At 42.5% G+C, this 27,613-nt stretch overlaps 2 protein-coding genes and 3 pseudogenes across 2 annotated transcripts; all 5 read left to right on the top strand.

Annotated features, from left to right (window-relative positions):
* Positions 1-307: 307 nt before the first annotated feature.
* Positions 308-1,955, top strand: LOC127772628 (F-box protein At5g07610-like). The gene is made up of 2 exons (XM_052298580.1): positions 308-434; positions 505-1,955. The coding sequence occupies exon 2, from the start codon at positions 534-536 to the stop codon at positions 1,770-1,772; it is 1,239 nt and encodes a 412-aa protein (XP_052154540.1). The 5' UTR covers positions 308-434; positions 505-533; the 3' UTR covers positions 1,773-1,955.
* Positions 1,956-9,270: 7,315 nt separating this feature from the next.
* On the top strand, positions 9,271-11,504 carry LOC127773064 (uncharacterized; annotated as a pseudogene).
* Positions 11,014-14,182, top strand: LOC127773389 (uncharacterized; annotated as a pseudogene).
* Positions 14,183-16,474: 2,292 nt separating this feature from the next.
* Positions 16,475-22,338, top strand: LOC127774583 (protein ALTERED PHOSPHATE STARVATION RESPONSE 1-like). The gene is made up of 6 exons (XM_052300850.1): positions 16,475-16,794; positions 18,224-19,317; positions 19,424-19,504; positions 19,587-19,804; positions 20,225-20,448; positions 20,808-22,338. The coding sequence occupies exons 2-6, from the start codon at positions 18,360-18,362 to the stop codon at positions 21,493-21,495; spliced, it is 2,169 nt and encodes a 722-aa protein (XP_052156810.1). The 5' UTR covers positions 16,475-16,794; positions 18,224-18,359; the 3' UTR covers positions 21,496-22,338.
* Positions 22,339-25,344: 3,006 nt separating this feature from the next.
* LOC127772970 (putative F-box protein At3g47150) lies at positions 25,345-26,760 on the top strand (annotated as a pseudogene).
* Positions 26,761-27,613: the final 853 nt, after the last annotated feature.

Genomic DNA, 27,613 nt, shown 5'->3' with positions numbered 1-27,613 from the left:
TTGTACTTTAAAGTATATATGTTAAAATAGAAGATGAAATGAAATAAGGGACGAGAAAAGGGACTGCTGCTGGAGTTAAAGGTATTTTTTAGGTACTTAGAAAATGGGGGAAGCCCCCATTAAATTTTTAGGGGCTGTAAAATAGGAGCTATTGCTGGAGATATTGCTCTACAACTTCGATTTAAACCTTAATTTTAAAAAGTTAAATTTAAAAGTTAGAACCTCCCATCTGGGCGGTGAGAAGGAGGAGGTCCACGAGCTGGTCCGCTTGTGCAAAAGTCGCATTTGGGCCCAAAGGCCCAAGATTCTCTCTCTCTCTCTCTCACCCCCATTGGCCCATTCGCTACGCCGCTGTTGCTCGGTACCCAAACGGCCAAACCCTCGCCGCCGCCGCCGCCGCCGCCGCGGTCTCGACGGGATCATCTCCGGCTCCGGTACGTGCTTCCTTCCTCCCTCCCACAGCGAAGATATTTTGATCTATCCCTCGCTTCCATCCATCTGCAGCGCGGCCGGCCCCGCGCGGTGGTGGATCGATGGCGGGGACCTCCCACAACAGCAGCAGCAAGAGGCCGAGGCGTACGGCGCCGCCGCCGCCGCCGCGGGACAACCCGGCGGAGAGGCTCACCGACGACCTCCTCGTCGAGATCCTCTCGCGCGTGCCCTACATGTCGCTCTGCCGTTCCAAGCGCGTCTGCAGGCGGTGGCGCCGCGTCATCTCCGACCCCGACCACCGCCGCCTCCTGCCGAGGTATCACCTCCACAACGCCATCGCCGGCATCTTCAGCATGGAGCCCTACTGGCGGCCTCTCGCAGACCCCCATCGTTTCCAGGCCGTCCCCGCGGCGGATCCCCCGCCTCCCATCGACACTTCCTTCTCCTTCCTGCCCAAGTGCGAACGCATCCGTCTCCTGGATGGCTGCAATGGCCTCATCCTCTGCTGCTGCCGCAATCTGAGCAATCCAGATGTATTCAACTATGTGGTGTGCAATCCCGCCACCAAGAACTCGTTCGTCTTGCCGGACTTGGACTGGTGCTGTTCCAAGATTGAACGATTGGGCTTCGATCCGGCTGTCTCCTCACACTTCCATGTGTTCGAGTTTGCGGAGTACTTGGATATCGATGGTTATGATCATTATCTCAGGCTCAATATTTACTCGTCGAAAACCGGAGAGTGGAGTGGTGAGATGGACTCCGGATGGAGCACTGAAGTCGGTACTCTGAATCGGCCGAAGACCGTCTTTTTCAATGGAATGCTGCATTTGCTCGCCGTGGAGCCCCTGAGCATCACGGATTCCAAGCTGGTGGCAGTGGACGTGGAGGGGAAGACTTGGAGAACCATTCGTCTGCCACACGACGAGGAAGGGCATCCTCTGTATGGTGCTCATCATTCGTTTACTCCATACAAGGAGGAACTCGTTGATCTGTCTCAGGGCCTGTTGCACTTTGTAAGTACTGCCAGTAATGACGCCACCAAACTATCAGTGTGGGTTCTTGATGACTACGACAGTGAGCGGTGGTCATTGCAGCACATTGTGAGCTCTATGCATCTACTTGGGAGGGCGATAAGTCCTTATCTTGGATATGGTTACGTTGTTGTCTCAGTCCAAGAACGCAAGATGTTTTTCGTTGTCTTTGGGCGAGATCGTATGCTCATGTCATATGAAATTGATAAAAGGGAAGTGCGTCTTATACATAAATTTGGACGTGGTTACGAGAAACGTTATCTTCCATATCTTCCCTTGTTCACGGAGTCATTAGCAGATGGTCCCTAATAATCTGCCAGTAACTACCGTACTGGACTAGCAGCTCTAGCTGTCACCTTGATCTTTTCTGATGATATGGGAACTAGATAATCAATTGCTAGGAGGGTGAGCCACCTGGACACATCTTTTAGTTTGCTTTGTAATCCTTGGACTGCCACAACAGCGTATCATATATATTATTTTGTTTGTTTATGTGATGACTGGTAAATTTCTAATTCTTTCTGAAATAGTAATTCTGTTCTTGGAAACATGTTGATGGGTAAATGTCTGTTGCTTCATTTTACTTTCGATTGCTGCTTCATTTCACTCCTGTAGCCTTAGGTGCTACTTACATCTTTTACTCAGTGACTGCTTGTTATTTTCAGTCCAATTGTATGCCAGTATGGTTTTATGTGTTTATTGCTAGTAGCTTAAATTTGATCTTCCCACTTGCTGGTACATTATTGGGCTGTTTGGTTTGAGTCAATCATGGCATAATTCCTCAAGTTTGGTTGGATGACTCCAATCTTCATTTCTTCACTTAGCATGTAGCCATGCACTTTTGAGGGTGAGGTGAAGGGACAAACCTATTATATTCCTCAAACCAGACAAACTGGGTGAGGTGAAGGGACAAACCTATTATATTCCTCAAACCAGACAAACTATTTAATTGACTATCTCATTTCTCAATCCAAACAGTTCCTACATTTCAATGAATGCCTATATTTTTTGCTTTCCTCATCATATTTCTACTTCTGCGAGCTTTTGACAATACTAGTAATTAGTAAATTTGATGCACATGAAACAATGACATGGAAGTACATGATATACTATAGTGAAGTAAGACCATTTTATTTGGAGTAGTTGACATGGATCGAGACTTTGCCACTTTGGAACTTAAAATTTGTCACTTTGAGTAAGCACCTTCGAAACAGTTCCCCTCTATCTTCTTGCTAATAGTGGTGTTCCCCTCGCATTTCCATGTCTTTGAGTTTGTGATGGATGATTGTGATTATGTTGTTGGGATGGAGATATACTCTTCAGAAACCGGAGAATGGAATTAAGGGGGAAGTGAATGGTTTGGCTGAGACCATTACATCATAAAAAATGCTTTGATTTTGCAAGCAATTTTGCCTGCTGCGCGGCTTACCTTGTATTTGATTTATACGCATATCAGTTTACTTTGTGGTACTAGTAGTATTCCCCCAACATATTGTCTCGTGCATTATCTTCCAAACTCTGCTCTCTGCCTGATGACCGGTGCCAAGGAAAAAACATTGTGTCACACTACCTCTGAATGCCTTTATGTGTAGGTATCTGAAAGTTTGAGGATGTGAAAACAGCCGTTTATTTTGTTTCTTAAGAGTTTGAGTTTGTTGTGTCAGTTCTGACAACATTAAGTTGTGATGCTTGGCATTTGGCAAAATCAAGTGAAAATCAGTGGAAAGTGCGTGCGTTTCCATATCAAAGCATTTGGAGGAAGTGGCAACATACTTTACGTGATCAGCTTGTGAAATGCTTGAGTTGTTAAATTGAAGAAATCTGAGAAAATTTCATGTGAATACAATAGAAACTGCTTGCAACAACATCAGCCTGAACTTGAGCTTCATACTGATGTGACCATGACTACCACGGATGCAACCATTGCTCACATCATGGATGAACAAGAAGATATCGAGATCACGTCGTCCAAGTGCTGGAATCTGATTCGGCCACCTGCTACACTACTGACTTCAAACGGTCGCCGAATCTGCATACGACCTCCGTTTTCGGCCCGTGAGTATTTGATGGAAAGCTCTCGGAGCCCTCTTTCCAACGGATCCAGCCTCATCTCCGAATTCCATCTCGTGTGGCCGGAATCACAGGCACAAGGTGCTGCGTCACCTATAATGGGCCTATGGGCTTGTAACTTCATTTGGGACCCCGGCCCAGGTGGGGCCCATGTGGGGTGCGCCCCAACCAGGTGGAGCACGCCCCTAGGCACCCCTAGGTCGTCCTCCCACCCCTATATATAGCTAGGTACCCCTTCAGGGTTTATTGGGTTTTGATAGATTAAAGTTTAACCATTGCTACTTGCTTGCAGCGCGCGTGTCGCCTAGACCGTCCGTCCGCTTGTTCTTCGGAACCCTAACTTATCATTTGTATTAAATTCCTATTTGCAATATCAGATTGCTTTTATATTGTTCTTGCTTATTTCTTCGATTTGCTTGCAGGAATAGGGTTGATCTGCACCGGCAAGATCAACAACCCACGGAGAGGTGTATCGATCGCTAAGGCGCAACACAATGTCTCGTACGGTTGTAGTCGGATCGTCAACGTTTCTCCCAAATCGTAGTTATCATAACTCACCGAAAGATCGGGCCAACAACAGCCTTGAGTGTCGAGAGGAACTCAGGTTCATCACAAACGGAGCAATGGCAGTTGTTTGCTGCATTCAGAAGGAACTGATGAAGAAACACCTGGCTCTGGCTGGCTGACTGTAGCAACAAGCCAACAAGGTGCATGGAAGTCCTCTGCTTCAGTTTTTATATAAAAAAAAAGTCCTACGCTACTCTCGTCGTATTAAGAGCATCAACCTAAATTTAAATTTTAAAACCTAGTTTTGAAGTTGATTTTGTGGTTTGCTCATTGCAGTTTATTTTATAACATTTGGTTTTCAATTGTTAAAGGCATGCATGTAAAGGTTTTACTTACAAATTATTTTTTACTTCATCCGTCCCAAAATATAAGAACTTAGCCCCATCCGGTCGTAAGTTCATACATTTTAGGGCGGAGAGAGTAGTTGTTAATAAGCTTATACGGATATGCACATTGAGTAAGTCTAATTTGCTTCTCTCATCTCTTCTCCTATTGAGTCGTCTTCCTCAACTACATAACCCGGTATAACGTTATCATGGTTATCCCTATGACTTACTAAATGTACGAATAGTATGCCTTCGTGTATACAATGTGTTTCCGTATGCGATAAGGAGATCCACAAGATATTATGGAAAATATCCTCACGGGCAAGTGATTATCAGAGTCTTACTCGGAGATGATTGGGTTTATTCTATACCGTGCAGGGTTCGTTTTCTCCAAGTTCTACTTGGAGACTAAGGTAACTCACAATATAAAAGACACACCCCTTAAGGGGTTCAGATCATTGAATCATAGTGCCAACACATTCACCATAGTTTACGAAGCCGGAGGATGCGAAGCCTACTCGCCGGGAGATCTCGTTGAACCATCTCAACAAGGATCTCTCGGTAACGTCGAATTCATCTGTTCTCTTTGTATTATATGGTTTTACATATCAATCTCATATAAACTGGATTAACTGGATTAGGGCTATTACCTTACGAGGGGTCTCAACCAGTATAATCTATGTCTTCTTGTTTACTTAATGTCGTATCATGTAGATCCTCGTACCAACGTACCCCAATACCCTATTTATCCGATCTACGGGTATCTCCCGTCGACAAACTCCTCCCCCAGGTTATGTGGTTGAGGGAGACAATTCAATAGTAGGAGAAGATCCGGTTAAGCTTTCCTGTGCTGAAATGGATATTCTGGATCGATCACCGATGGAAACTTCAGACATTATACACCAGGCCATCAGTTGCGTTATTGCAATCTGCATGCAAGTTGTAGGCTAAAAGGAAACATACATTGCATGAAAATTGGTAGGAACCTTGGTCAAATGCCAGTGCTAGTAAAAAAAACATAGTAGACTGAAGCAAATTAGAAAAAAATATCAATTCATTTTTTAAACTCTAATGCGCATAACACATTGCTTTCTCCATTTTATTTGAGAAACACAGTACAAATGTAGGCGCTTACCCCTATGAGCACCTCCGGAAGACTAGCCGACATGTCTTGAGATTGACGAAGTCATCACAGACGCATCGCTGTCGACATGTACATCGTCTACCACTGAAAGAATAATTAGTCATAAATATAAGCATCCACGTTAAATTTAGGATTTGAATCTGGGTGGACTGGTTCCACCACAAGGAAGCTAACCAGTTAAGCTACGCTCACTTCGCTATTGCTTTCTCCATTTTAATTTGTAGCTATTAACACATCAACATCTTTTCAAAGAATATGTGGCGGAAAACCAAGCTAAAAATTTCAAAATTCTCAAAAATGAAATGTCTTATGCACGTTAAGAGAGGCAATATTACAAAGCGGCAAAGCCGTTAATCATAATATAACACCTGACTTTGTTTGTAAGCTATAGAATTGACAAACAATAAGGAGAATACTACTAATGACTTTGTTTGAAAATACACAGCTTTACAGTATCCACTTCAGGTGAGTTCTTTTCTCCCCTTTCTCAACTTCTACCTCTAATTTTCCGTGGGCATCTTTTTTTAGAAAAAATATATATAGAAAGGTTGCTTGAAAAAAACATATTAATCTATTTTTTAATTTTTTTTAGCTGATAGTTATAATCATGCGCTAATGAGTCATTCCGTTTCGCTTGTGCGGAGTATTGGTTCCTATCATGGTTATCGATACCACATACCTAATTGGTAAATCTAATTGGAGAGGCCTCTCCAATTAGTCTTAACCAGAGACACCCACGTGCTAGTACTTTAGGAGTTTTTGTTGTAATTAATCCATTGAGCAAGTAGGGGAAATATTCCTATCATCTATGCTTCAAATAAAATTTTCTCTTAAATTACTCGTCCGATTTACAATCGGATTACACCGTTATGTTCGTAATAATTAAATCTTTACAATAAGATCTCACATGATTATATTTTGATGAAAAATCACAAATTACTTTTATGATATGTCTAAATTACTTTTAGATTTCACTAAGTAACTTCTTAGACATATAAAAGTAAATTCAGTAAAGCCTAAAAGTAATTTACATATATTATAGAAGTAACTTATAACAAAAGAAAGTAACTTTAATTTATGCCTTTTTTCACTGAACAAATTATATATATATATATAAAAGATTTGATTAAAATACTTCCTATACATTCATAATGCTTTGAGGTGATTACTTTTATTATTTTTTTAGTTAATTTCATAATTTGTGCTGATTAATTTAATTTCTATATAAAGTCATATTTTTATCTCTGCAACGGATTTACGACAAATGACATGCTAAAGTTACCTTCGTTTTGTTCTAAGTTACTTCTATCATATATGTAAATTACTTTTAGGTTTTACTAAATTTACTTGTATATTCTAAGAAGTAACTTAGTGAATTCTAAAAGTAACTTAGACATATCATAAAAGTAATTTGTGATTTTTCATCAAAATATAATCATGTGAGATCTTGTTGTAAAGATTTAATTGTTACGAACACAACGGCGTAACCGGATTGTAGATCGGATGAGTAGTTTAAGAGAAAATTGTATTTGAAGTATAGGTGGATGGTGCCTCTTATAGATGGAGTGGTAGGTGGTTTAGACAAACCAGCTACTGCTAGCTGTGTAGTTACGTCCATACCTAATAGTAGTTAACTAAACTTGACAGGGCCTACCATATACCATGTTTCATACGGAAACAAACCTCGTGTATAGAAGGAGTCCCGGATAAGGAAGGACGAGTAGAATTCTATATGGAAACGATAGGGATTAGTCGGATTGTATCCATATTGGTCTCCCTAGTTTTAGTTGGACAATGGGGTATCTATGGGTATAAATACAAGCCCTCTAGGGGAGAGAGGACACACCCACCATAGACGCACAATACACAAGCCAATATACGCCAAGACAAGTCGCCAAATATTGACATCAAAGACTAGCCTAGACATACCCCATCCGGCGTCTATGGAGACCGGCAAGAGGGATCTAGCGCCATATCTGATCTCGCCTAGTACAGATTCGAGGAGTAAGACTATCATGTCGTCGACTACGAGTTGGTTATCTAGTCGACAACAGCTAGATAGGTTATCCCAAATATTGTATTTGTGTGATCCAGATGAATAAAGAGCAATACCGGCTTCGGCCAACAAGCTGTAGGGCTATTACCTGTCATATAAGGGGCCCGAACATGTATAAAAATCCTTGTTTCCATCTCTTTTACCTCAATCTCGCATATACCTAGTACCAACGATCCCCATACCATACAAATATCGTAATCGTGATATCAAACGTCGACAGTTCCTAAACTATTTTGCCCTACACAGCCGATTCCTCTACATGATACTCCATTCGTTTCCTATTAGTAATTGTTTTGACTTTTTTTTTCTAATCAACTTCCTCAAGTTTTGTCAAATTTATTAAAAAAAAAGCAACATTTATGACACCAAATTAGTTTAATTAACTCTCACATTTTATAAAATATATGTTTTTTTGTTGAAAATGTAGCTATATTTTTTATAGATTTGATTAAACTTTAAAAAGTTTGTGTTGGAAAAAAAAATCAAATACGAAGGGAGTATTTTAAAAGAAATGTAGAAATATCCTAGCATCCTGTGACAAAGATATCAGGAAGAGTAGCTTAGGTCGGGGGTTCCTAGGGGGTGCGTGCGCGCCGGCTACTTAAATCACGCAGCTACGCGTGTCGCCCTGACGACTAGTCCGCGCGCTGCCGCCGCTAACTATGGTAATTAGTGTTAATTAATGTCATTAGCATTATTTTTAAAACAGTAACAACATAAATAATCCAGTTACCAGTTTTTTTAGAAAAGTAATTGAAAGTTTTAAATTTGTAGTCAAAAGATTTTGAAATTTGAGTTGAAAGTTTTAAATTTTGATTTCAACTTTTAGAATTTTGACAAAGAAGTTTTCAAGTTGAGTTGAAAGTTTTCGAAATTTAAGTTGAAAGTTTTTAAATTTGAGTCGAAAGTTTCAAAATTTGAGTTGAAAGTTTTTGAAATTTGACTTGAAAGTTTGTAATTTGATTTGAAAGTTTCAAATTTTTAGTTGAAAGTTTTTGAATTTTGAGATGGAAATTCTAAAATTGTGAGTTGAAAACTTTCAAATTTGAATCGGAAGTTTTTAAATGCTGAGTGGAAAGTTTTCAAATTTTGAGTTGAAAGTTTTCAAAATTTTTAATTTTAAAATTAAATCTTCTGTTAAAAGTTTAGTTAAATGTTCTAATCACTGCATGCATGTATATACGTGGATTGTCCAGTTACAATTAGGAGATAGTACTACTACTAATTGAGTGTGTAACTCCATGGGCCCAGCAGGCCCATGTCAAACGCGAAGCTAAGGCCCTGCTGTCGCGAAACGCTCGCGACTTGCTGATCTCGCTCGTGCGCGCGAATTAGCAATCCGACTTAGGTCGTCTGGAAAATAAAACTTTATCCTGATATTTTGAAACGAAAGAAAACTAATTTTAGAAAAAAAAAAGTAGAAACATCCTACTATTTCCACAAAACACAGGGTGTTCGCTGCATGTTTGCCCTCCCCCTCTAAAACCCCAGCACCCAGAGCGGCCCGGCGACGGCGACGGCGACTCGGAAAGGGGATCTCCGGCGACGTCTCGCGGATTTCCGGTACACGACGGCGAGCCTTCTCCTGCTCCCTTCTTCATCTGTTTCCCTATCGTCTGATAAGTCCTTGCTCTCCATTTGCAGGTTGCGCTTCTTGGCGACATGGCGAAGGGATCCAAGAAGAAGAAGGGATCCAGTGCGACGAGGAATCCGGCGGCCGAGCTCACCGACGACCTCATCGTGGAGATCCTCTCCCGCCTCCCCGCCAAGTCGGGCGGTGGCGCCGCCTCATCTCCGATCCCCACCACAGCAAGAAGCTCTCCCAAACCCTCGCCGGATTCTTCCACCTCAGCGTGAACGAATCACGCTTCCCCGTGGAAGCGCGGCATTTCGTCAATGTCTCCGGGAGAGGGGGACGCCTGCCTCACATCTGCCCATCCTTCTCCTTCCTGCCTCGCTTTGAGCGCATCAGTATGGTGGACAGCTGCGGCGGCCTCCTCCTCTGCCAATGCTTCGAGAGCTCAGATGCATTCCGCTACGTCGTGTTCGATCCTTGTACTGAGGAATGGATCGTCTTGCCGGAGTCCGGCTTCCACCCCAAGGACCGGGGGTTCTGCGCCCGCTTGGGACTTGACCCTGATGTCTCCTCGCAATTCCATGTCTTTGAGTTTGTGCCATGTGATGATGTGACTGGGGTGAAGATCTACTCTTCTGAAACCAGAGAATGGAATTACAGGGAAAGTGAATGGTGCACTGATACCGGCATATCTGATATTTGTAGAAGTGCCTTTTGCAATGCATTTGGTTTCCTATCAGCATTCGATAGTGTCGGTAGATGTGGAAGGGAGGACATGGCGTACAACGAAAGTTCCGAAAATGGAAGGGGTGGAAGAAGTGCGTGATTGGTTGCCAGGTTCCATCTGTCAATCCGAAGGGAAATTGTACTACCTCAGTCAATACAACACTGTCCCCATAAGCCTGTCAATATGGCTTCTTGAGGACTACTCGAAGGATGAGTGGACATTGAAGCATAGTGTGACTAACGAACTGCTGTCTGAGAAGATAAACTCCAAGTACAAATCTAGCGAGTTCTGCTGTTTGGTCATAGTTCACCTGGATTGCAATTTGATTTACTATATTACTAGAGACTACACGCTGATGGCATATGACATGGATCATAAGGAGTCACGTGTTATTCAAGCTCTTGGGTCAGATTGTATACTGGAGTGTCTTCCCTATGTTCCACTCTATGCAGAAACACTGTCCAATAGGAGCTAAGTCAGTTTCTTTGTAGTACACCAGTGTTGCTTGGCATTTGTTCCCATGAAATGATATTTAGACCTTTTTCAAAATCTATGTATTTGGGCCTTTTGTGAGGATCAGCATGAACACATTTCCAATTGTCATTTGTGAAATGTTGGTCTGCAACTTATTGTATCGTATGATTAATGCTGATGTTTGTTAGCTATGACTGTAAGAATGTAAAAATTCAGTATGTAAAAGCGGCGTTTCTCCTTGTTAGAGTTTGAGTTGTACCTGTTCTGACAAAATTAGTTCGCTTGTGCTGTTGTACAGTATCAGGTTTGATGCTTGCCAAAATCAGGTGGGTCAGTATCGGAGGAAAATACGTGAGTTCTCATATCAAACAATTCAGAGCAGGTGGCAGCGTGCTATAAGTGAGACGCAAGAAATTTGAGAAAATTTCATCTGAATACCTTAGAAATTGTTATGCATATCTAATGTGTTACTTTTTTGTTTGTACCATCAGGCTGCACTTTGAGCCTCAAGCTGAGGAATGGCAACTGCGTGCATTCATAAGGAACAGAAGAGCACCTTAGCTTCAGTCAGTCATGGATCTTCTCAGGTATGTAGCAGGGACTCTGAACTATGGGTAACGCTACAAGGAGCATGGAGATCCTCAGCTTGTTCGTCTACAGCGATGGGGACATGGCTGGCGATGTTGATGATTGGAAGAGCACCTGGGTATTTTGTTCCTCTTCTGTATCAGGCCCTTTCTGCTGGTTGTCCAAGAAGCAGAAAATGGTGCCCTTTAATCACCTTGTGAGGCAGAATATATCGCTACAACAACGGCAGCTTTGCCAAGGATATGCTCAACAGACATTTTGACCCAAATTGAATCCATTTTTTTGAGCATAAAAATTGATGTTCAGATCTGAAATTTTGATGCACAACATATGCTGTGGGGGATCTCAATTTTACTGGTAGCCTACATGGTTAAATGTTGCTTATCCCAAACAGTTTCTCTACTAGAGATTTTTATTCACTCCTATCTTCGAAGTGTACTCCCTCCGTCCCAAAAAAACTCAACTTTTAGAGTTTAAAGTTTGTCCCACAAAAAACCAACTTTTATCATTCTATTTACCCCCAGCACGTAAAATGATAAGTTTTATTTCTTTAATACCCTTTACCTACCTATTACTCTTACTACTTTTTTCAATGATTAAGGGCATTATAGTCATTCTTACTCTCCACTAAGGGCATGTTTGGATCCACCCCAAAATTTTACACCCTGTCACATTGAACGTTTGAACATCTGCATAAAGTATTAAATATAGGCTAAAAAAATAACTAATTGCACAGATTGCGACTAATTTGCGAGACGAATCTTTCAAACCTAATTGCTCCATGATTTGACAATGTGGTGCTACAATAAACATTTGCAAATGACGGATTAATTAGGCTTAATAAATTCATCTCGCGGTTTACTGACAGATTATGTAATTAGTTTTTTTATTAGTGTTCGAATACCCCATACGACACCCTATATAATATCCGATGTGACACGCCAAAACTTTACTCCCTATATCTAAACACCCCTTAATTCTACTTTGGGATGCTAGGAATTGACTTTTTGTGAGATGGAGGGGTACTTAACAAGTAGTTCTAAAGAATATATAAAAATATTAGGACTATCTTATACATCCCTGTCAATAGATTTTTTTCCTAATATTTGCCAGACGTAAATACATTATATTTTTTCTATAGAAATACATTATAATTGTAGTATAATTATATTATAAGTCGCATGTAACTCTATTATAATTTTTGCATGTAATTACATTATAAATTGCACGTAACTTCGAAAAACCCTGTGGTAGCGCCCTGCTTCCGTGGAGCGGAGGTTATGGGATTGAATCCCCCCACCTATGCTCACATTGTGTTTTTTCCTTCCTCGCTTGCACAAAATTTCGGAGCAAATCTAACGGTATAAAATTACGTAGAGTTACACATAAATATACTACTCCCTCTGTTTCAGGTAATATGATGTTTTGGCTTTGGTCAAAGTCAAACTGTTTCAAGTTTGACCAAGTTCATATAAAAATTAGTAATATTTTTGATCCAAGATAAATTTATTATAAAAATATATTTAATTATTAAATTAATAAAACTAACTTGGTAATGTAAATATTACTATATTTGTCTATAAATTTAGTCAAACTTGAAGCAGTTTGACTTTAACCAAAGTCAAAACATTTTATAACCTGAAACGGAGGGAGTAATATACAAGTTACAATGTAATCATACTATAATTATCTAAAAATATTATGCTATAAATATAACATATTATTATTTTTTACATATAACAAAATATAAAAAATAATATTTGGTTGACCTCCATGCAGATGCAGCCCCAAAGCATATCATATCTCTGCTGAAATCTCAGATATGTTGTTTACGCATACTCTCTCTTTTTTTTTTCTTTTTTTTGGTGCTTGACGACTGATAAAGAATCTCGATGATTTTTTTTTCTAAAAAAAAAGGCTTCCGCTTGGGCTACACTTGGGCCGAAAGGCCCAAGAGACCAAGACTGTCTCTCCCAGTCCAAACCCTCGCAGCCGCGCCGCCCAAACTCCGCCGCGCTCTGCTCCGCCGGTCTCCGGTACGCGACGGCTAGCATTTTCTTCTGCTTCTTCTTCATCTGCTTCCTCGCCCCCACCCCCCATTGACTGACCTCTCTGCTTCTGTTGCAGATTTATCTCTTCTTTTCTTGGCGACATGGCTAAGAAATCCAAGAAGGAGAAGGGATCCGGCGGCCGAGCTCACCGACGACCTCATCGTGGAGATCCTCTCCCGCCTCCCGGGTCCCGGCCAAGTCGGTCCGCTGATGCAGCTGCGTATCCAGGCGGTGGCGCGGCCTCATCTCCGACCCCGACCACCGCAAGAAGCTCCCCCAAACCCTCGCCGGCTTCTTCTACCACAGTGAGAACGAATCACGCTTCCCCATGGAAGCTCGTCATTTCATCAATGTCTCCGGGAGAGGCCGGCCTCTCGTCTACCCGTCCTTCTCCTTCCTGCCTCGCTTTGAGAGCATCAGGATGGTGGACAGCTGCGGCGGCCTCCTCCTCTGCCGCTGCTTCGAGAGCTCCGATGCGTCCCGCTACGTCGTCTGCAATCCCACCACGGAGGAATTGGTCGCCTTGCCGGAGTCCAGCTATGACGCCGAGGGCGGCGGCGAGGAGGAGATGTGCGCCCGTTTGGGATTTGACCCTGATGTCTCCTCCCAATTCCATGTCTTTCAGTTTGTGACGGATGCGAGGCTGTGGTTGGTGTTAAGGTCTACTCTTCGGAAGTCGGAGAATGGAATTACAGTGAGTGGAATTACGGAACCAGATCCTCTGACGTGAACTGCACCCTGACATGGTCACTAACAGGTGGCCCGAGAGTGGTGGGGCCCACATGTCAGTCGCCACGTCCCTCTGACTTCACCTCAGAGGATCCTAATCCTGGAATTACAGGGAAAGCGAATGGCCCCACAGTAATATAGTATATGATAATCAAAGTGTCTTTCTCAATGGCATTGCTGTATTTAGTCATCCGTCAGCCTCTTGTGGAGTTGTGGTAGTGACAGTGGATGTGAAGGGGGATATATGGAGGATCTTGCCTGTGCCAGAGATGGACTATGCGGAAGAAACATATGGTTGTGTTGTAATCAGTTCTATCGGTCAATCCAAAGGGAAATTGTACCACCTCAGTAAACACAATAACAATGTCATTTTAAACTTGTCAATATAGGTTCTTGAGGACTATTCTAAGGATGAATGAACACTGAAGCATAAGGTGACTATTGAACTGCTGTCTGGGAAGATAAGTTGCAAGTACCAAACCATGTTCTACCGTGGGGTTGCAGTTCATCTAGACTGCAACTTAGTTTACTACATTGCTGATTACATACTGATGTCGTATGACATGGATCGTAAGGAACCACGTGTTATTCAAGATCTTGGGTCAGATTGTATGATGGAGTATCTTCCCTATGTTCCACTCTACGCAAAAACATTGTCTAGCGGCCGCTAGGTCTATTTCTTTGTCATGTTGCTTGGCATTTGATCCCATGAAATGATAGTTAGACCTTCTCAGTATCTGGGCCTTTTGTGAGGATCAACATGAGTGCTTTTCTAGTTGTCATTTGTAACATGTTGGTCTGCCACTTATTATATCGAATGATTAATGTTTATGTTTATTAGCTTATTACTGTAGGAATGTAACAATTCAGGATGTAAAAACATTGTTTTTCTTTCTTAGTGTTTGAGTTGTGTCAGTTCTGGAAAAGAATTAGTTCGCTTGTGCTGTTGTACAATATCAGGTCTGATGCTTGCCAAAATCAGGTCAATATCGGAGAAAAATAGGTGAGTTCTCATATCAAAGAATTCAGTAAGTGGTAGTATGCTTAGGTGATCATCTGATGAAAATGCTTGAGTTCTTATATTGAAGAAGTCTAAGAAAATTCCATGTGAATACCTTTAGGTTATCTCCTGGTTGTCCAGGAAGCATAAACGTGGTGGACTGGTGGCTCTATCATCTTGTGAGGCCAGAGTAAGTATATCGCATCAGCAGCTGTACTTTGAGAAATGCCAATGTCTCTCCTGTCTTCTTGTTGAGCTGAAGAATGCGATGGCAAGGATTGCATCTCGTTGATAGCAGGTGGTCAACTGACATTTGTCTAAAAATTGAATCTATTTCTTGGCTTAAATTTGTGGTTAGGTTGTCTGATGAATAACAGAACAGAGTAGTTTGATGCTAAACCCTGTTTTCACCAAATACGTTATTACTAGTTTTCATTACATATACCCGTCCTTGAGTACAACAAACTTTAACTTTCTCATTTTCAAAATTTTCTATATAGAATTTATTTAAAGAATTCAAATAAATCCATTTTTAAGTTTTATAATTATTAATACTAAATTAATCATGTGCTAATGAGCTTTCTCGTTTTGCATTTACTAAAAATCCCTCTTCCAAAGAGGAGATCTAATGCAGCCTTAGAGCATCCCCAGGAGCTCATCCATATTTAATCCTCCATATACCCATATGAATGGCCATCCAAAAAAGATTCATCATTCATATCCCTCCTCACTATAATAGATCATCCATATCCCACCCTCCCATATTTTACTAATATCTTCCAACTAACATTGCTGTGCATGGATTCACCTAGCAAGAAAAATTACATCAACATAAATAAAATGGACATAAAAGCTCATTTCTACTCCATTCCTCATTTTCTACAGCAAAAATATAGCAACATAAATCTACTAAGTTTCTACTCTACTCCTCATTTTCTACATTCTTTTCTCTGCTCTTCTCTACTTTTCTCCACTCTTTTGCTATAGGGGCTGGGGTGGCAGGCAGCGCACGGATCTGCCTAGGCAGCCAGCAGGTGCGGAGGCTCGGCGGCGGCCGGTGGGCGAGGAGCAGCGGCGGGCGGGCGGATGAGGGGCGGCGATGGGCGGGCAAGGGGCGTGGATGGGCGGAGTTGCCATACGGCGGGCAAGCGCAGGGCGACGGTGGTGGGCGCAGACGTGCGGAGGTCGCATGGCTATCGCTGCCGGCGCTCTCCTTCTATATCTGGTATGCCTCTCCCCCTCCAGGCTCACTCCACAGCTACACCCTCTCTCTCTCTCCACCCTCCGTTGCAAAAAAAATAAAAAATAAAAAAGGGCATGGCGTACTCTCCTTCGCTAGCCGACGACGACGACGATGGAGGGGAGGTCGTGGAACTCCAGATGGAGGTGGGAGCTCGATCCACACGATTCTTGTGACATGGCTTAAGGAGAGAGACATACTATATTTGTCTTTTCTCTCTCCGTGTGTGGCGCATCCGCTACTTTGGGATGACCGATGGGGCATCCATTGAAGGTGGGTTTTTGTGCTGTTAAATTCCGGATGGAGTATCGGTAGCATATCTCCTGGAGATGATCTTACTAGAAATGGACTTTATAGATGTATATAAATTAGAAAATATAGAATAATGAACTTTTTTTCAAGGATATAGCAATAGCATAGCATTGTTCAGCCGATTCCATATCAATCTTCTCCCAATCCTCTAAACCCTCTTCCAAAAAAAAAAAAAGAAAAGAAAAAAGAAATCTCTAAACCCTACTACCTCGTGGAAGAACGAATCCCCCACGCTCGCCGCGATGCGAACGCCGCCGCCTCTTCCCCCGTCGCCGGCGCCGCCTCCCTTCCTCCAAGCCCTAGATCCGCGGCAGCAGGTACACCCCATTCACTCCTCTCGCCGCCGCCGCCGCTAGTGTGGAGGAAGAAGTGCATGCGGCGGAGAACATTTACGGTTCTCTGCCTTCTCTCCCTGCAAGATCCGCCGCCACTTCCTTCTCCGTCCGGCCACCTCGTGTCTTCCGGATCCAGGTACATATACTTTTCGACTGAGATTTCTTGTCTAGTTTCATGGATGTACATGGATATATCTTTTCACCTCCTGCTGTTACAACTTACTTGTGTGGTTAAGTTTGCTGCATTTTGATTTTCTTGATTCTTTCGTTTTTCAGAGCGTAGCGTTTTTTAGTTCATCTGTTGCTAAGTTAAGACCTTTCAAGTCTGGTCAAAGGAAAAAGCTCAGAAAATGGTAGATATCATAGAACTCCAAGTTGTTAGTTCGTTGTTTCACTTGCAATGAGAATGTCATTGTTCATGTAAAATTATTCATATCTTTTGAATATGGCTTCCTGATGGCAAGCAGTGCATGTAATTCAGAAGGTGAAATTTCGTCCCCAGTGTTGCTGTTTGGATCGTAGAATAGTTCTCTCCTTCCAAAGCTTTGCTCCAGTTTGTTCGGAATTATCGTACTTTGCAAGAGACTGTTCTTTTACTCAATGTCCACATCACTCTGCTCAGACCATGTTTCAGGCTATGGCTACAGATGTAGAATGAAACATTTTGTACTAGTAGGTAAGCTGTCCAAAAATTCCTCGAAATTTGCACATAGTTTTGCAGAAAATCTAACGAGTTAAAGCTTTGAATCCTAAAATATCCCCCAAAAAACATCCTCTGAATCTGAAGAGTGAAATATCTGAATCTGTAGATGTAAAGTCATATATGTAGCAGTTATGCACGCAGACTAGCAGTCTACCAGTTTTAGGTTTAGTTGCCAATAAAACAAATTTTTTGATGTACTGATTGGTGCACTTATCTCCTGATATTTTAAGTTTTACCTTTTTTCGGCATCTTTGCAAGGATCACTCTTTTCCTCACTATATATTGATGTTATCATTCCATTAATCATGTTGCCTTTCATAAATATCAATATAACTCTTCATGTACAATCTGGTTTTTAATGTTTGGAGGCTTTTACTCTGAGAAACAGATTCCCTGTTTAGATTACTCTTTTCCCATTATATATTGATGTTGCCTTCTATCTGAATGATCCCTGTTATGCACTACCTAGTTTTTTTTTTTTTTTTTTAGTTTGGTTGATCAATCAATGCAATAATATTCTGTAGTGTAAAGCACATGTTCAAGGGAAAAGGGATACTCGAATCAAGAAGCAGGAAGAAGATGATGACGATATTATGATATTATGATTCGTTTCCTTTTTCCCGCTTTGCATCTTTTGGGTACTGGTGGTGGGGGACAGAGGAAACATGAATCTATAGCTCAAGTTAGAAGGCTATGTGTCAAATTTAGTGCCTCTGTTCAAAATTGTGTTATTGGTATAATTTGGATTTCACTAGTTTATTTTGAAGATTGTGCTTTACTTAATGTTCTTTCTACTGTGAGTTATTTCTACTTTTGAAAATTATCTGGAAACCTGACCTTTCTTGTTTGTTGTTTCGATTAGATCTGAGGACTGAAGACTACTGCCAGTTTCAGGGAGGATTTCTACTCAGTGGAAGCTTGTGTTGTAGCTGGTCTTTTGATGAATCTATTGGTCTCAAATACATTGTAGAATAGTATTTGTTGGTTCGTTGAACTCAATGGGTTCTTCGCCGTCCAAAGCCACTGGTGAGGATGCCCTAGTTCTATGCAAGGAGCGAATGCGCCATATCAAGCGAGCTATTGATTCAAGAGATGCACTGTCGGCATCCCACCTATCATATACTCAGTCTCTCCGTAGTGTGGGTACTGCATTGCGGCGTTATGCGGAGTCTGAGATCTCAACAGAATCATCACTGTCCATTTCAGAAGCAGATAAGTCACCATCACATTCCTCTATGGCTTCTCCATCGCCTTCTCAAGCATTAGAGAGCACTGGTTCCCCAGTACATCGAGGTAGTCAGCTGACTCCTCCCTCAACAAAGATCCATTACATGAAAGCAGCAGGAACAAAACCTTTAACAATCACTATTGATCCATCTGCTGCTGACTTTGTGGGGCAAGAATCCCTAGTCTCTACCTTTGTGCCGCCGCCACCACCATTGCCCCCTGAATTATGTACCTCATGGGATTTCTTCGATTCCAATTATGCTTCTGGTAGTGCCACCTCAAATAATGAGAATGGAGTGACATTAAATTTTAGTAGATTGAAGGGTCTGAGAGATTCAAGGGAATCTGAAGCAGTCTCGCTGAGAGAAGAAGCAACAAACAGGTCTGATGGAATGCACCCAGAGCTTCCTGGTGATAATGCAGCACCTAAGCAGGAAGCCCAAGCAAAGAAAAGTGGGATGAGTAAGCCAAGTGGATCGGTTGAGGTTACAACTGAAGCTGCTACTTCTGGGCAAGTTGGAGAAAAGGTTGAGGAAGATGACATGGAGAAAGAATTGTGCACAGAAGCAGAAGACCCTTCAGAGTTCATCACTCATAGAGCAAAAGATTTTGTGTCAAGCATGAAAGACATTGAAATCCGGTTTATGCGTGCTGCAGAAGCTGGGAATGAGGTTTCCAGAATGCTTGAGACAAAGAAGATCAGACTTGATATATGTGCTAAGATTCCAGGTGAAAATCATGTGGGGGAATCATTATCTTGTCTTTTTCCCCCCCTGCACCGTGTTGGCATTGTTTGATGGAACTTCATTTCTTTGTTTTATTCCTCAAATTCCAGGTTCTCCAGGCAAGCCACCTACTGCCCGATTTGTGTCAGCACTTCGAGTCTGCTTCAATCGTGAGAATATTCTCAACCAGGGTAAGTAGGATGCTTTACTGATCTCTTCTCATATTTTTACCATAACATTTGTTTGAAGTACTAATTTTGAGGTTTTCTGTAGAAACTGCACAGCATGTTTCAAAAGTTGTCACTTGGAAGCGTTCTGTATCATCTTTGTCCTCATCATCTAAGAGTCCACTTACAGCAGCAATGATTACCGATGATGTGGGTGATAGTAACAGTGATTTTGTTGAGCAATTTGCCATGGTATCTGGAAGCCACTCGTCTACCTTGGATAGGCTACATGCATGGGAGAGAAAACTACATGATGAAATCAAGGTACATTTTCAGTACATGTGCACTTGTGCAGTGAAACTTCTTACTATTGCATGCAAGTCTCTACTCCTGGCTGTTGATTGGGAATTCATCATTAGTGTCACTTATCTACATAAGATTTTTGCTTTATTGTATACCTCATCCTCAAGTGAAATTTGGTCTATTTTGTTCTTGCAGTTCTCAACATTTTGTATAAAAGATATCTCTTGCCAGTAGACTTGACAATACAAAAGCATATTTTGTACAGTTATTTGTATTGATAATACAATTTGATTTCTAATTTGCCAGCAGAATTAAAGTCTTGTACAATAACTAGCAAAAACAGTATGCAGGTGGAAAGTTATCAATATGAAATTTTGCCCTCTCTTTAGGACTGTTATTGGTATAATGGATCACTGATACTACACTATTTTGTTTCTGTAGGCTAGTGAACATGTTAGAAAGACTTATGATGAGAAATGTAACCTTCTCCGGCACCAATTTGCACGAGGTCTAAATGCTCAACTGATTGATAAGACCAGAGCTATTGTGAAGGATCTTCATTCCAGGGTGTCTGTTGCGATCCAGGCTGTTGATGCAATATCAAAAAGAATAGAGAAGATAAGGGATGAAGAACTGCAGCCACAACTTGTCGAGCTGATTCAAGGGTATAAACTTAAACATCACCTAGTGGCCATCTTTTAGCTATACAATAACTTGGTCTTGCATATTTTATCAGAATTGTTATACAGTGCATTTGTTGAAGTTCGATATTTCCTTTTTAGTGCGTTTGATGGGAACATTTGAACTGTCAACATTACTCATAATTTAAGTTTGGTGCTAGAACACTGAAAATAAGAATATAATGATTCACTATCTTTCAAGAACCATGTTTTGTTGGACAATTTGAAGTCTCACATTTCTAACTTAATCTGTAGTGAAAAATCAACTTGGATTATATTGACTTTAAAGTTCAATGCATTTCTTGCATGTTAAACCTTGAACTGACCGCACATAACTCATGCAGGTTAATAAGAATGTGGAAAACAATGTTGGAATGCCACCACAAACAATTCATCACAATATCACTGGCATACCATGTCAAGAGTGCGACCACGGTGCAGCAAGGTGAGCACCACCACAGGGCCGCAACGCATCTCTGGAACGAGTTGGACTGCTTTTCATCCAGCTTCAAGATCTGGGTCACTGCTCACAAGTCCTACGTCGAGTCCCTCAACGCTTGGCTCCAGAAGTGTGTCCTGCAGCCAGCCCAGGACCGACGGAGGCGCAAGCGCAAGGTCTCTTTCCCTCCCCGCCACGCGCTCTCCCCTCCGATCTTCGTTCTCTGCAGAGACTGGCTCACCATGATGGAGTCACAGTCACTCCCCACAGATGAGCTCTGCAAGTCTATCAAAGAGGTGGTGCAGCTCCTGCGCGGTTCGTTCGACCACCAGGCTGATCATCAGAACAAAATGACGACTGAATCGCACTTGAGAAACAAGTCGCAGGAATGTGGGATGCTGGAGAATAATGAGCAGGAGGTGAGTGGAAGCGTAGAAGCAGTGGAAGGGTTGCAGTCAAAGCTGACTACGGTTCTGGATCGCCTGACAAAGTTCTCAGAGGCTTCACTGAAGCATTACGAGGAGCTCAAGCAGAATTATGAGATGGCTCGTGATGACTACAAGATGGGTCGATCAAATGCACATCTTGTTTAGTCTGATGATGCCCATCAAATGCCCATTTTCAACCCTGTTACTGTATTCTCCATCATATTAGAGTCCCTGTGATGGTTGCAGTTCAGCATCATTGAGCCATCATGCTTGAGTGCTTGATATTACTCATCCACTCCCGTCCATGCTTAGTCGTCTGCCTGTTGATGCCATGAACTTGTCTCTCTAGATCTGATTTGGCTTCATCTGTAAATTGTGTAGGCACGTAAAAATTTAGGATGTAAAACAGTGGTTCTGTTTCGTGGAATTTGAGTTGTATCAGTTATGATAACATTACTTGCTTGTGCTTTTGTGCAGTATCAGGTCTGCTGCTTGCTAAAATCATATGACCAAAATATGCATGTTTTCATATAAAAGAATTCAGAGCTTAGAGAGCAATTGCAACTGCATGACATTCAGAAGGAACTGAAGATGACTTGGCTGCAGTCGAGCCTCTTCTCAGGTATGTAGCAGGGACTCTGAATTATATGGCTGAAGCCAAGTGATATTGTTCCAGTTTTCTTGCTGAGCTGAAGAATGAGTAGGCAGGTAGTGAATTTCGTGTCCGTCAGTCTGTGTTGGTACTACTTGGTAGTAGGTGTTCCATTTACACTTTTTTGGCTTAAATTGAACCCAAATTTTCTGGCGTAAATTTGATGTTGAGATCTGAAATGTTGATGCACAACATGCACTTGGGGATTTTATGTTACTGGTATTCTGTATGATTAAATCGTGTTTCTCCCAAATTCCAATCATTTTTTTTGGTTCACCGGCATGTTCCTTAACAAGTGAAAAGGAAGAAAATTAAGTTGGCTCCAAGCAAAGACCTCTGCTGAATTCTGTGTTGTGATACGTTTCGACGAACTGGTGAATAAATGAAATGTTGTTCAGCAAAGTCCGATCACCGGTTGAGAAATTCTGATATTGTATTTGGTCAGTATCCATATATAAGTCTGAAGCGAAAGGAAATTGTCTTTCCAGCAGAAGCAGATTCAGTAATTTCAAATGCAGAACGGCGTCTCCTGATTAGAATTCAGCTAGTAAATTTCGAACCAGAGGTTTGATATAGAGCATCAAATTCAGAATTGCTGCCGCTGCTCGCTGATTTGTGACAGGTTTCGGACACTGGAGATCTGAATGATACAACTTGACTCCAGCCACCTTTAACATAATTTTGTTCAGGTGAGGTAAATGCATGTACACCTGAATTAAACGTTGATGAAGCTTATCCCTGCTGAACTCACCATTCTGGATCTATCACCCATGGAACTCAGAATTTTATATACACCACATGAACATTTGTGATAGTCCAAACCTACATTAAAGTCCAGCAATTTCGGTTTATTTATTTTTCTTAATTTGCATTAATTATGTTCTAAACATCTCTCACGTACGTAAAACAGAACGATCCATCAACGCATGATTAATTAAGTATTAGCTATTTTTTTTTAAAATGGAGTAGAGGGCGACTGGTCTTGCGTCTGCACCGGCGGTGCGCCTCCCAGCTGTGAGGGGCTGATGACGTCCTTTGTCGAGACCTGGAAGTCGAAGTCACCGATGCCAAAGAGCAAGGCGGAAGCCACCCCATACTCCAACGAGGTCTTGGCATGGTCCAGTGGTGGACCCCGACTCGACGTGCTGGTTGCCTGTGACGAAGTCCTGGCGTCCCGCCAGAACTACGCAGAGTGCGAGGCCGACACAGCTGCCTGAGATGCTGACCCTGCAGCCTGGGAGAAGTGGGCGGCTTGTGTCGTACCGAACTGGGCGAAACCTACACATCGACAACGAGACCCTTGTAATCTAGGACATAAATTGCATGTAAATTGATTGTCGATATAGTGTTGTTTTTTTTAAGTACCTGTGGGGGGCACAACAGGAGGCGTACTCGTGGAAGGTGGGGTGGTGAACGGTGCACGAAACCCTGAAGCAATTAGATCAATCGGTTCACATATATGTGCGAGGCATGTAAAAAAAATCTTAAATATACTTACCTCCGTGGGGAGGGGGAGTCGGCCTATGAACGTGCGCAGCTGGACAAGGACCAATCGGTCGGGGTGGCCGCTGTGGTGCTGCGTCTGCCTGAGCAACGTCGGCAGCACGACAGGTGAGCGCTCGGAGAATCGACCACGCTGAGTCCAGTATCCGCGTGTAGTCGTCAGGTGCTCGTCTACGGGTACCTCAATCCCCGCGCCTAAACGTTGGATCGTCGTTGAAGCGTCAACGATGACCCTGTTGCAGTCTACGACCTGCACGGTTAATTTGTACGTAAATATTCGTAACATTTGACCAAGAGAAAGGAATAGAAGAGAAAGGAATGGTGCGATGCAGAGTACTCACAGCACGACCGAAGTCCTGGTTGCGGTGCCTGGCGTAGAGGTCTCTAGTGCTCGCAGCTTGGGCCTGTTGCTCCACGGGAGCGAAGGTGACCCTAGTACGGGTGCGTGGCTGGTACCAGCGTAGGTAGGCCTGGTACGCCTCCTCGGTGTGTGGCTCTCCCGCGTGGTCCACGACCTCCTCGGTCGCGAGCAACCAGTCCTCTTCCACGGAAGTCTCATTCACCTCAGCACTTGGTCCATCGCCATCATCCATCTTCATCTACACACTTGGATCCTTCGGGTGAACAAACGGAACCATAGCTAGAGGCCACCCGTGTTGCAATGCATTCTCCACATACCATCTCCACATTCGAGAGTTTTGAACTGGCATTAGTTCCCAATAAAAACCCTCAGTTGTCCGACTTATTACAACATTGATTGTTATGTCACTTGTCTGTGGATCAACTCTCAAGCCCCTCATCAACCATCCTTTTATAGAAGGTACACTCCTCTCAGTCGGTCTTTCAATTCCCCTTGGTGTTACAATAAATTCTGACAGATCTACCCCTGTCGGCCCGTAATGAATGTTTCCTGGGCCATGGTAAACTTGAAATATATGTTTGTTGGACATATCTGTCAATGAAACAACTAGATCATTCTTTCATGTAATAAACGCCTACAACGTAATATCTTGTTATGTATGCTAATGTAATGGTACTCAACAACATTTAAAACTACGAAGACTACAGATCTACGTATTTACCTATATCTAATATCTTGTTATGTATGCTAACGTAATGCTACTAAACAACATTTAAAACTACAAATCTACGTAGTTACCTATATCTGACAATAGCAGTTCTACGGTAGTCTAACTAAAATCCTAGATAATATTCCCTTCATTCCAAATTGATCTACATATTTTATAGGACACCAAGACCAAGAAAAGCTAATAACTCTCTCATACTATATTTACTCTAGCAACAAACTGAATGCATGCACCATCCCCACTATTTCATAGCCAATAGCAAATCAATATATTGCATGTGGATTATAAATGTTTGTGTGCATGGATGCATGTATCAATGTCCATTTACTCCAATGCACAAATAACGAATAGACTTAATAAATGAACACAATTGTAGATCATTTAGGAATAACCTCAAAAAAAATTATATGTAGATCAATTTGGAATGGAGGGAGTATAATGCATTTATTCAAACAAAGTTTTAAAAAATATACACTAGTTAACTAAACAGTCACATATAGGATCTATAAATATTACCTGAAATCGGATCTCAAACCGGCAGGGCTTCGCCTCTTCTTCTCTTCTCCTCCCCCTCTGTCTGTTTTTTTAATCAGAGTGGAGATGAGGAGAAATGAGGAGGGAGTGTAGGGCGGCAGGCCTTTTATAGGCGAGGAGGCTTGCGGGGCCGCCTGCAAAATGGTAGGCCCGGGCTGGCTTTTTTGCAGGTAGGCCCCTTGCAGCTCTAGCAGTGGGCGGCAAGGGTCTTAAGTGCATAAATGCAAATTTTTTAACTCGGCCGTCACCGGCCCTCCCTCCGTCTGCCACGCCTTCTTGAACAGTTTCCCCAATTTTCTGACCGCCGCTTTGTTTGCAGCTCGCGCTTCCTGTCGACATGGCGAAGAAATCCAAGCTGAAGAAGGAGGGATCCAGTACGACGAGGAATCCGGCGGCCGAGCTCACCGACGACCTCATCGTCGACATCCTCTCCCGCCTCCCCGCCAAGTCGGTCTGCCGATGCAAGTGCGTATCCAGGCGGTGGCGCGGCCTCATCTCCGACCCCGACCACCGCAAGAAGCTCCCCCAAACCCTCGCCGGCTTCTTCTACCGCGGCGAGAACGAATCACGCTGCCCCCAAGCTAGCGCGCCATTTCGTCAATGTCACCGGCAGAGGCCGGCCTCTCATCTGCCCAACCATCTCCTTCCTGCCTCGCTTCGACTTGGAGGGCATGAGGATGATGGACTGCTGCGGCGGCCTTCCCAGATTCCGGCTACTACCCCGAGTGGCAGTTCTGCACCTCGGGGAAATTGTGGAAGATGTGTTTGCTTTGGTGTCTTGTTTCATCGGTCAATCCCAAGGGAAATTGTGCTACCTCAGTGCATATGACACTGTCCCTTGGAACCTGTCAGTATGGGTTCTTGAGGACTATTCCAAGGATGAATGGACATTGAAGCATAAGCTGACTACCGAACAGCTGTCTGAGAAGATAAACTGCAAGTGCAAAACCGACTTCGACAAGGCTTGGTACTACCACGTGGTCGCAGTTCATCCGGAGTGCAATTTGATTTACTATATTGCTGGCGAAGATACACTGGTGTCATATGACATGGGTCATAAACAATCGTGTGTTATTGAAAATCTTGGGCCGGGTAATAACAGTGGATATCTTCCCTATGTTCCACTCTACTCAGAAATACTGTCACATGGCCGCTAAGTCTGCTTCCTTTGTACTACTAGTGTTGCTTGGCATTTGTTGCCATGAAATGAGTGGAAGGGTTGCAGTCCAAGTGGACTACGGTTCTGGATTGCCTGACAAAGTTCTCAGAGGCTTCACTGAATCATTACGAGGAGCTCAAGCAGAATTATGAGATGGCTTGTGATGACTACAAGACGGGTCGATCAAATGCACATCTTGCTTAGTCTGATGATGCCCGTCAAGTGCCCATTTCAACCATGTTACTGTATTCTCCGTCATATTAGATTCCCTGTGATGGTTGCAGTTCAGCATCATTGAGCCATCATGCTTGAGTGCTTGATATTACTAATCCACTCCCGTTCATGCTAAGCCGTCTGCCTGTTGATGCCAAGAAGAACTTGTCTCTCTAGATCTGATTTGGCTTCATCTGTATATTGTGTAGGCATGTAAAAATTCAGGATGTAAAACAGTGGTTCTGTTTTGTGGAATTTGAATTGTATCAGTTATGATAACATCACTTGTTTGTGCTTTTGTGCAGTATCAGGTCTGTTGCTTGCTAAAATCATATGACCAAAACATGCAAGTTTCCATATCAAAGATTCACAGCTTAGAGAGCAATTGCAACTGCATGACATTCAGAAGGAACTTAAGATGACTTGGCTGCAGTCAAGCCTCTTCTCAGGTATTTAGCAGGGACTCTGAACTATATGGCTGAAGCAAAGGGATATTGTTCCAGTTTTCTTGCTGAGCTGAAGAATGAGTAGGCAGGTAGTGAATTTCGTGTCCGTCAGTCTGTGTTGGTACTACTTGGTAGTAGGTGCTCCATTGACACTTTTTTTGGCTTAAACTGAATCCAAATTTTCTGGCTTAAATTTGATGTTGAGATCTGAAATGTTGATGCACAACATGCACTCGGGGATTTTATGTTACTGGTATTCTGTATGATTAAATCGTGTTTCTCCCAAATCCCAAGCATTTCTATCTACATGCTGTTTTGGTTCATTGGTGTTTTCCTTAAGAGGTGAAAGGAAGAAAATTAAGTTGGCTCCAAGCAAAGACCTCTGCTGAATTCGGTGTTGTGATACGTTTCGACGAGCTGGTGAATAAATGAAATGTTCTTCCGCAAAGTCCGATCACCGGTAGAGAAATTCTGAAATTGTATTAGGTCAGTATTCATATATAAGTCTGAAGCGAAAGGAAATTGCCTTTCCAGCAGAAACAGAACAGATTCAGTAATTTCAAATGCAGAACGGCGTCTCCTGATCAGAATTCAGCTAGCAAATTTCGAACCGGAGATTTGATATATAGCACCAAATTCAGAATTGCTGCTGCTGCTCGCTGATTTTTTGTGACACAAGTTTCAGACA

This window comes from Oryza glaberrima, chromosome 5 (genome assembly GCF_000147395.1).
Source record: "Oryza glaberrima chromosome 5, OglaRS2, whole genome shotgun sequence".
NCBI lineage: Eukaryota > Viridiplantae > Streptophyta > Magnoliopsida > Poales > Poaceae > Oryza > Oryza glaberrima.
Note: the sequence above shows the minus strand (reverse complement) of the source record. Positions and strands in the feature narration are given on the sequence as shown.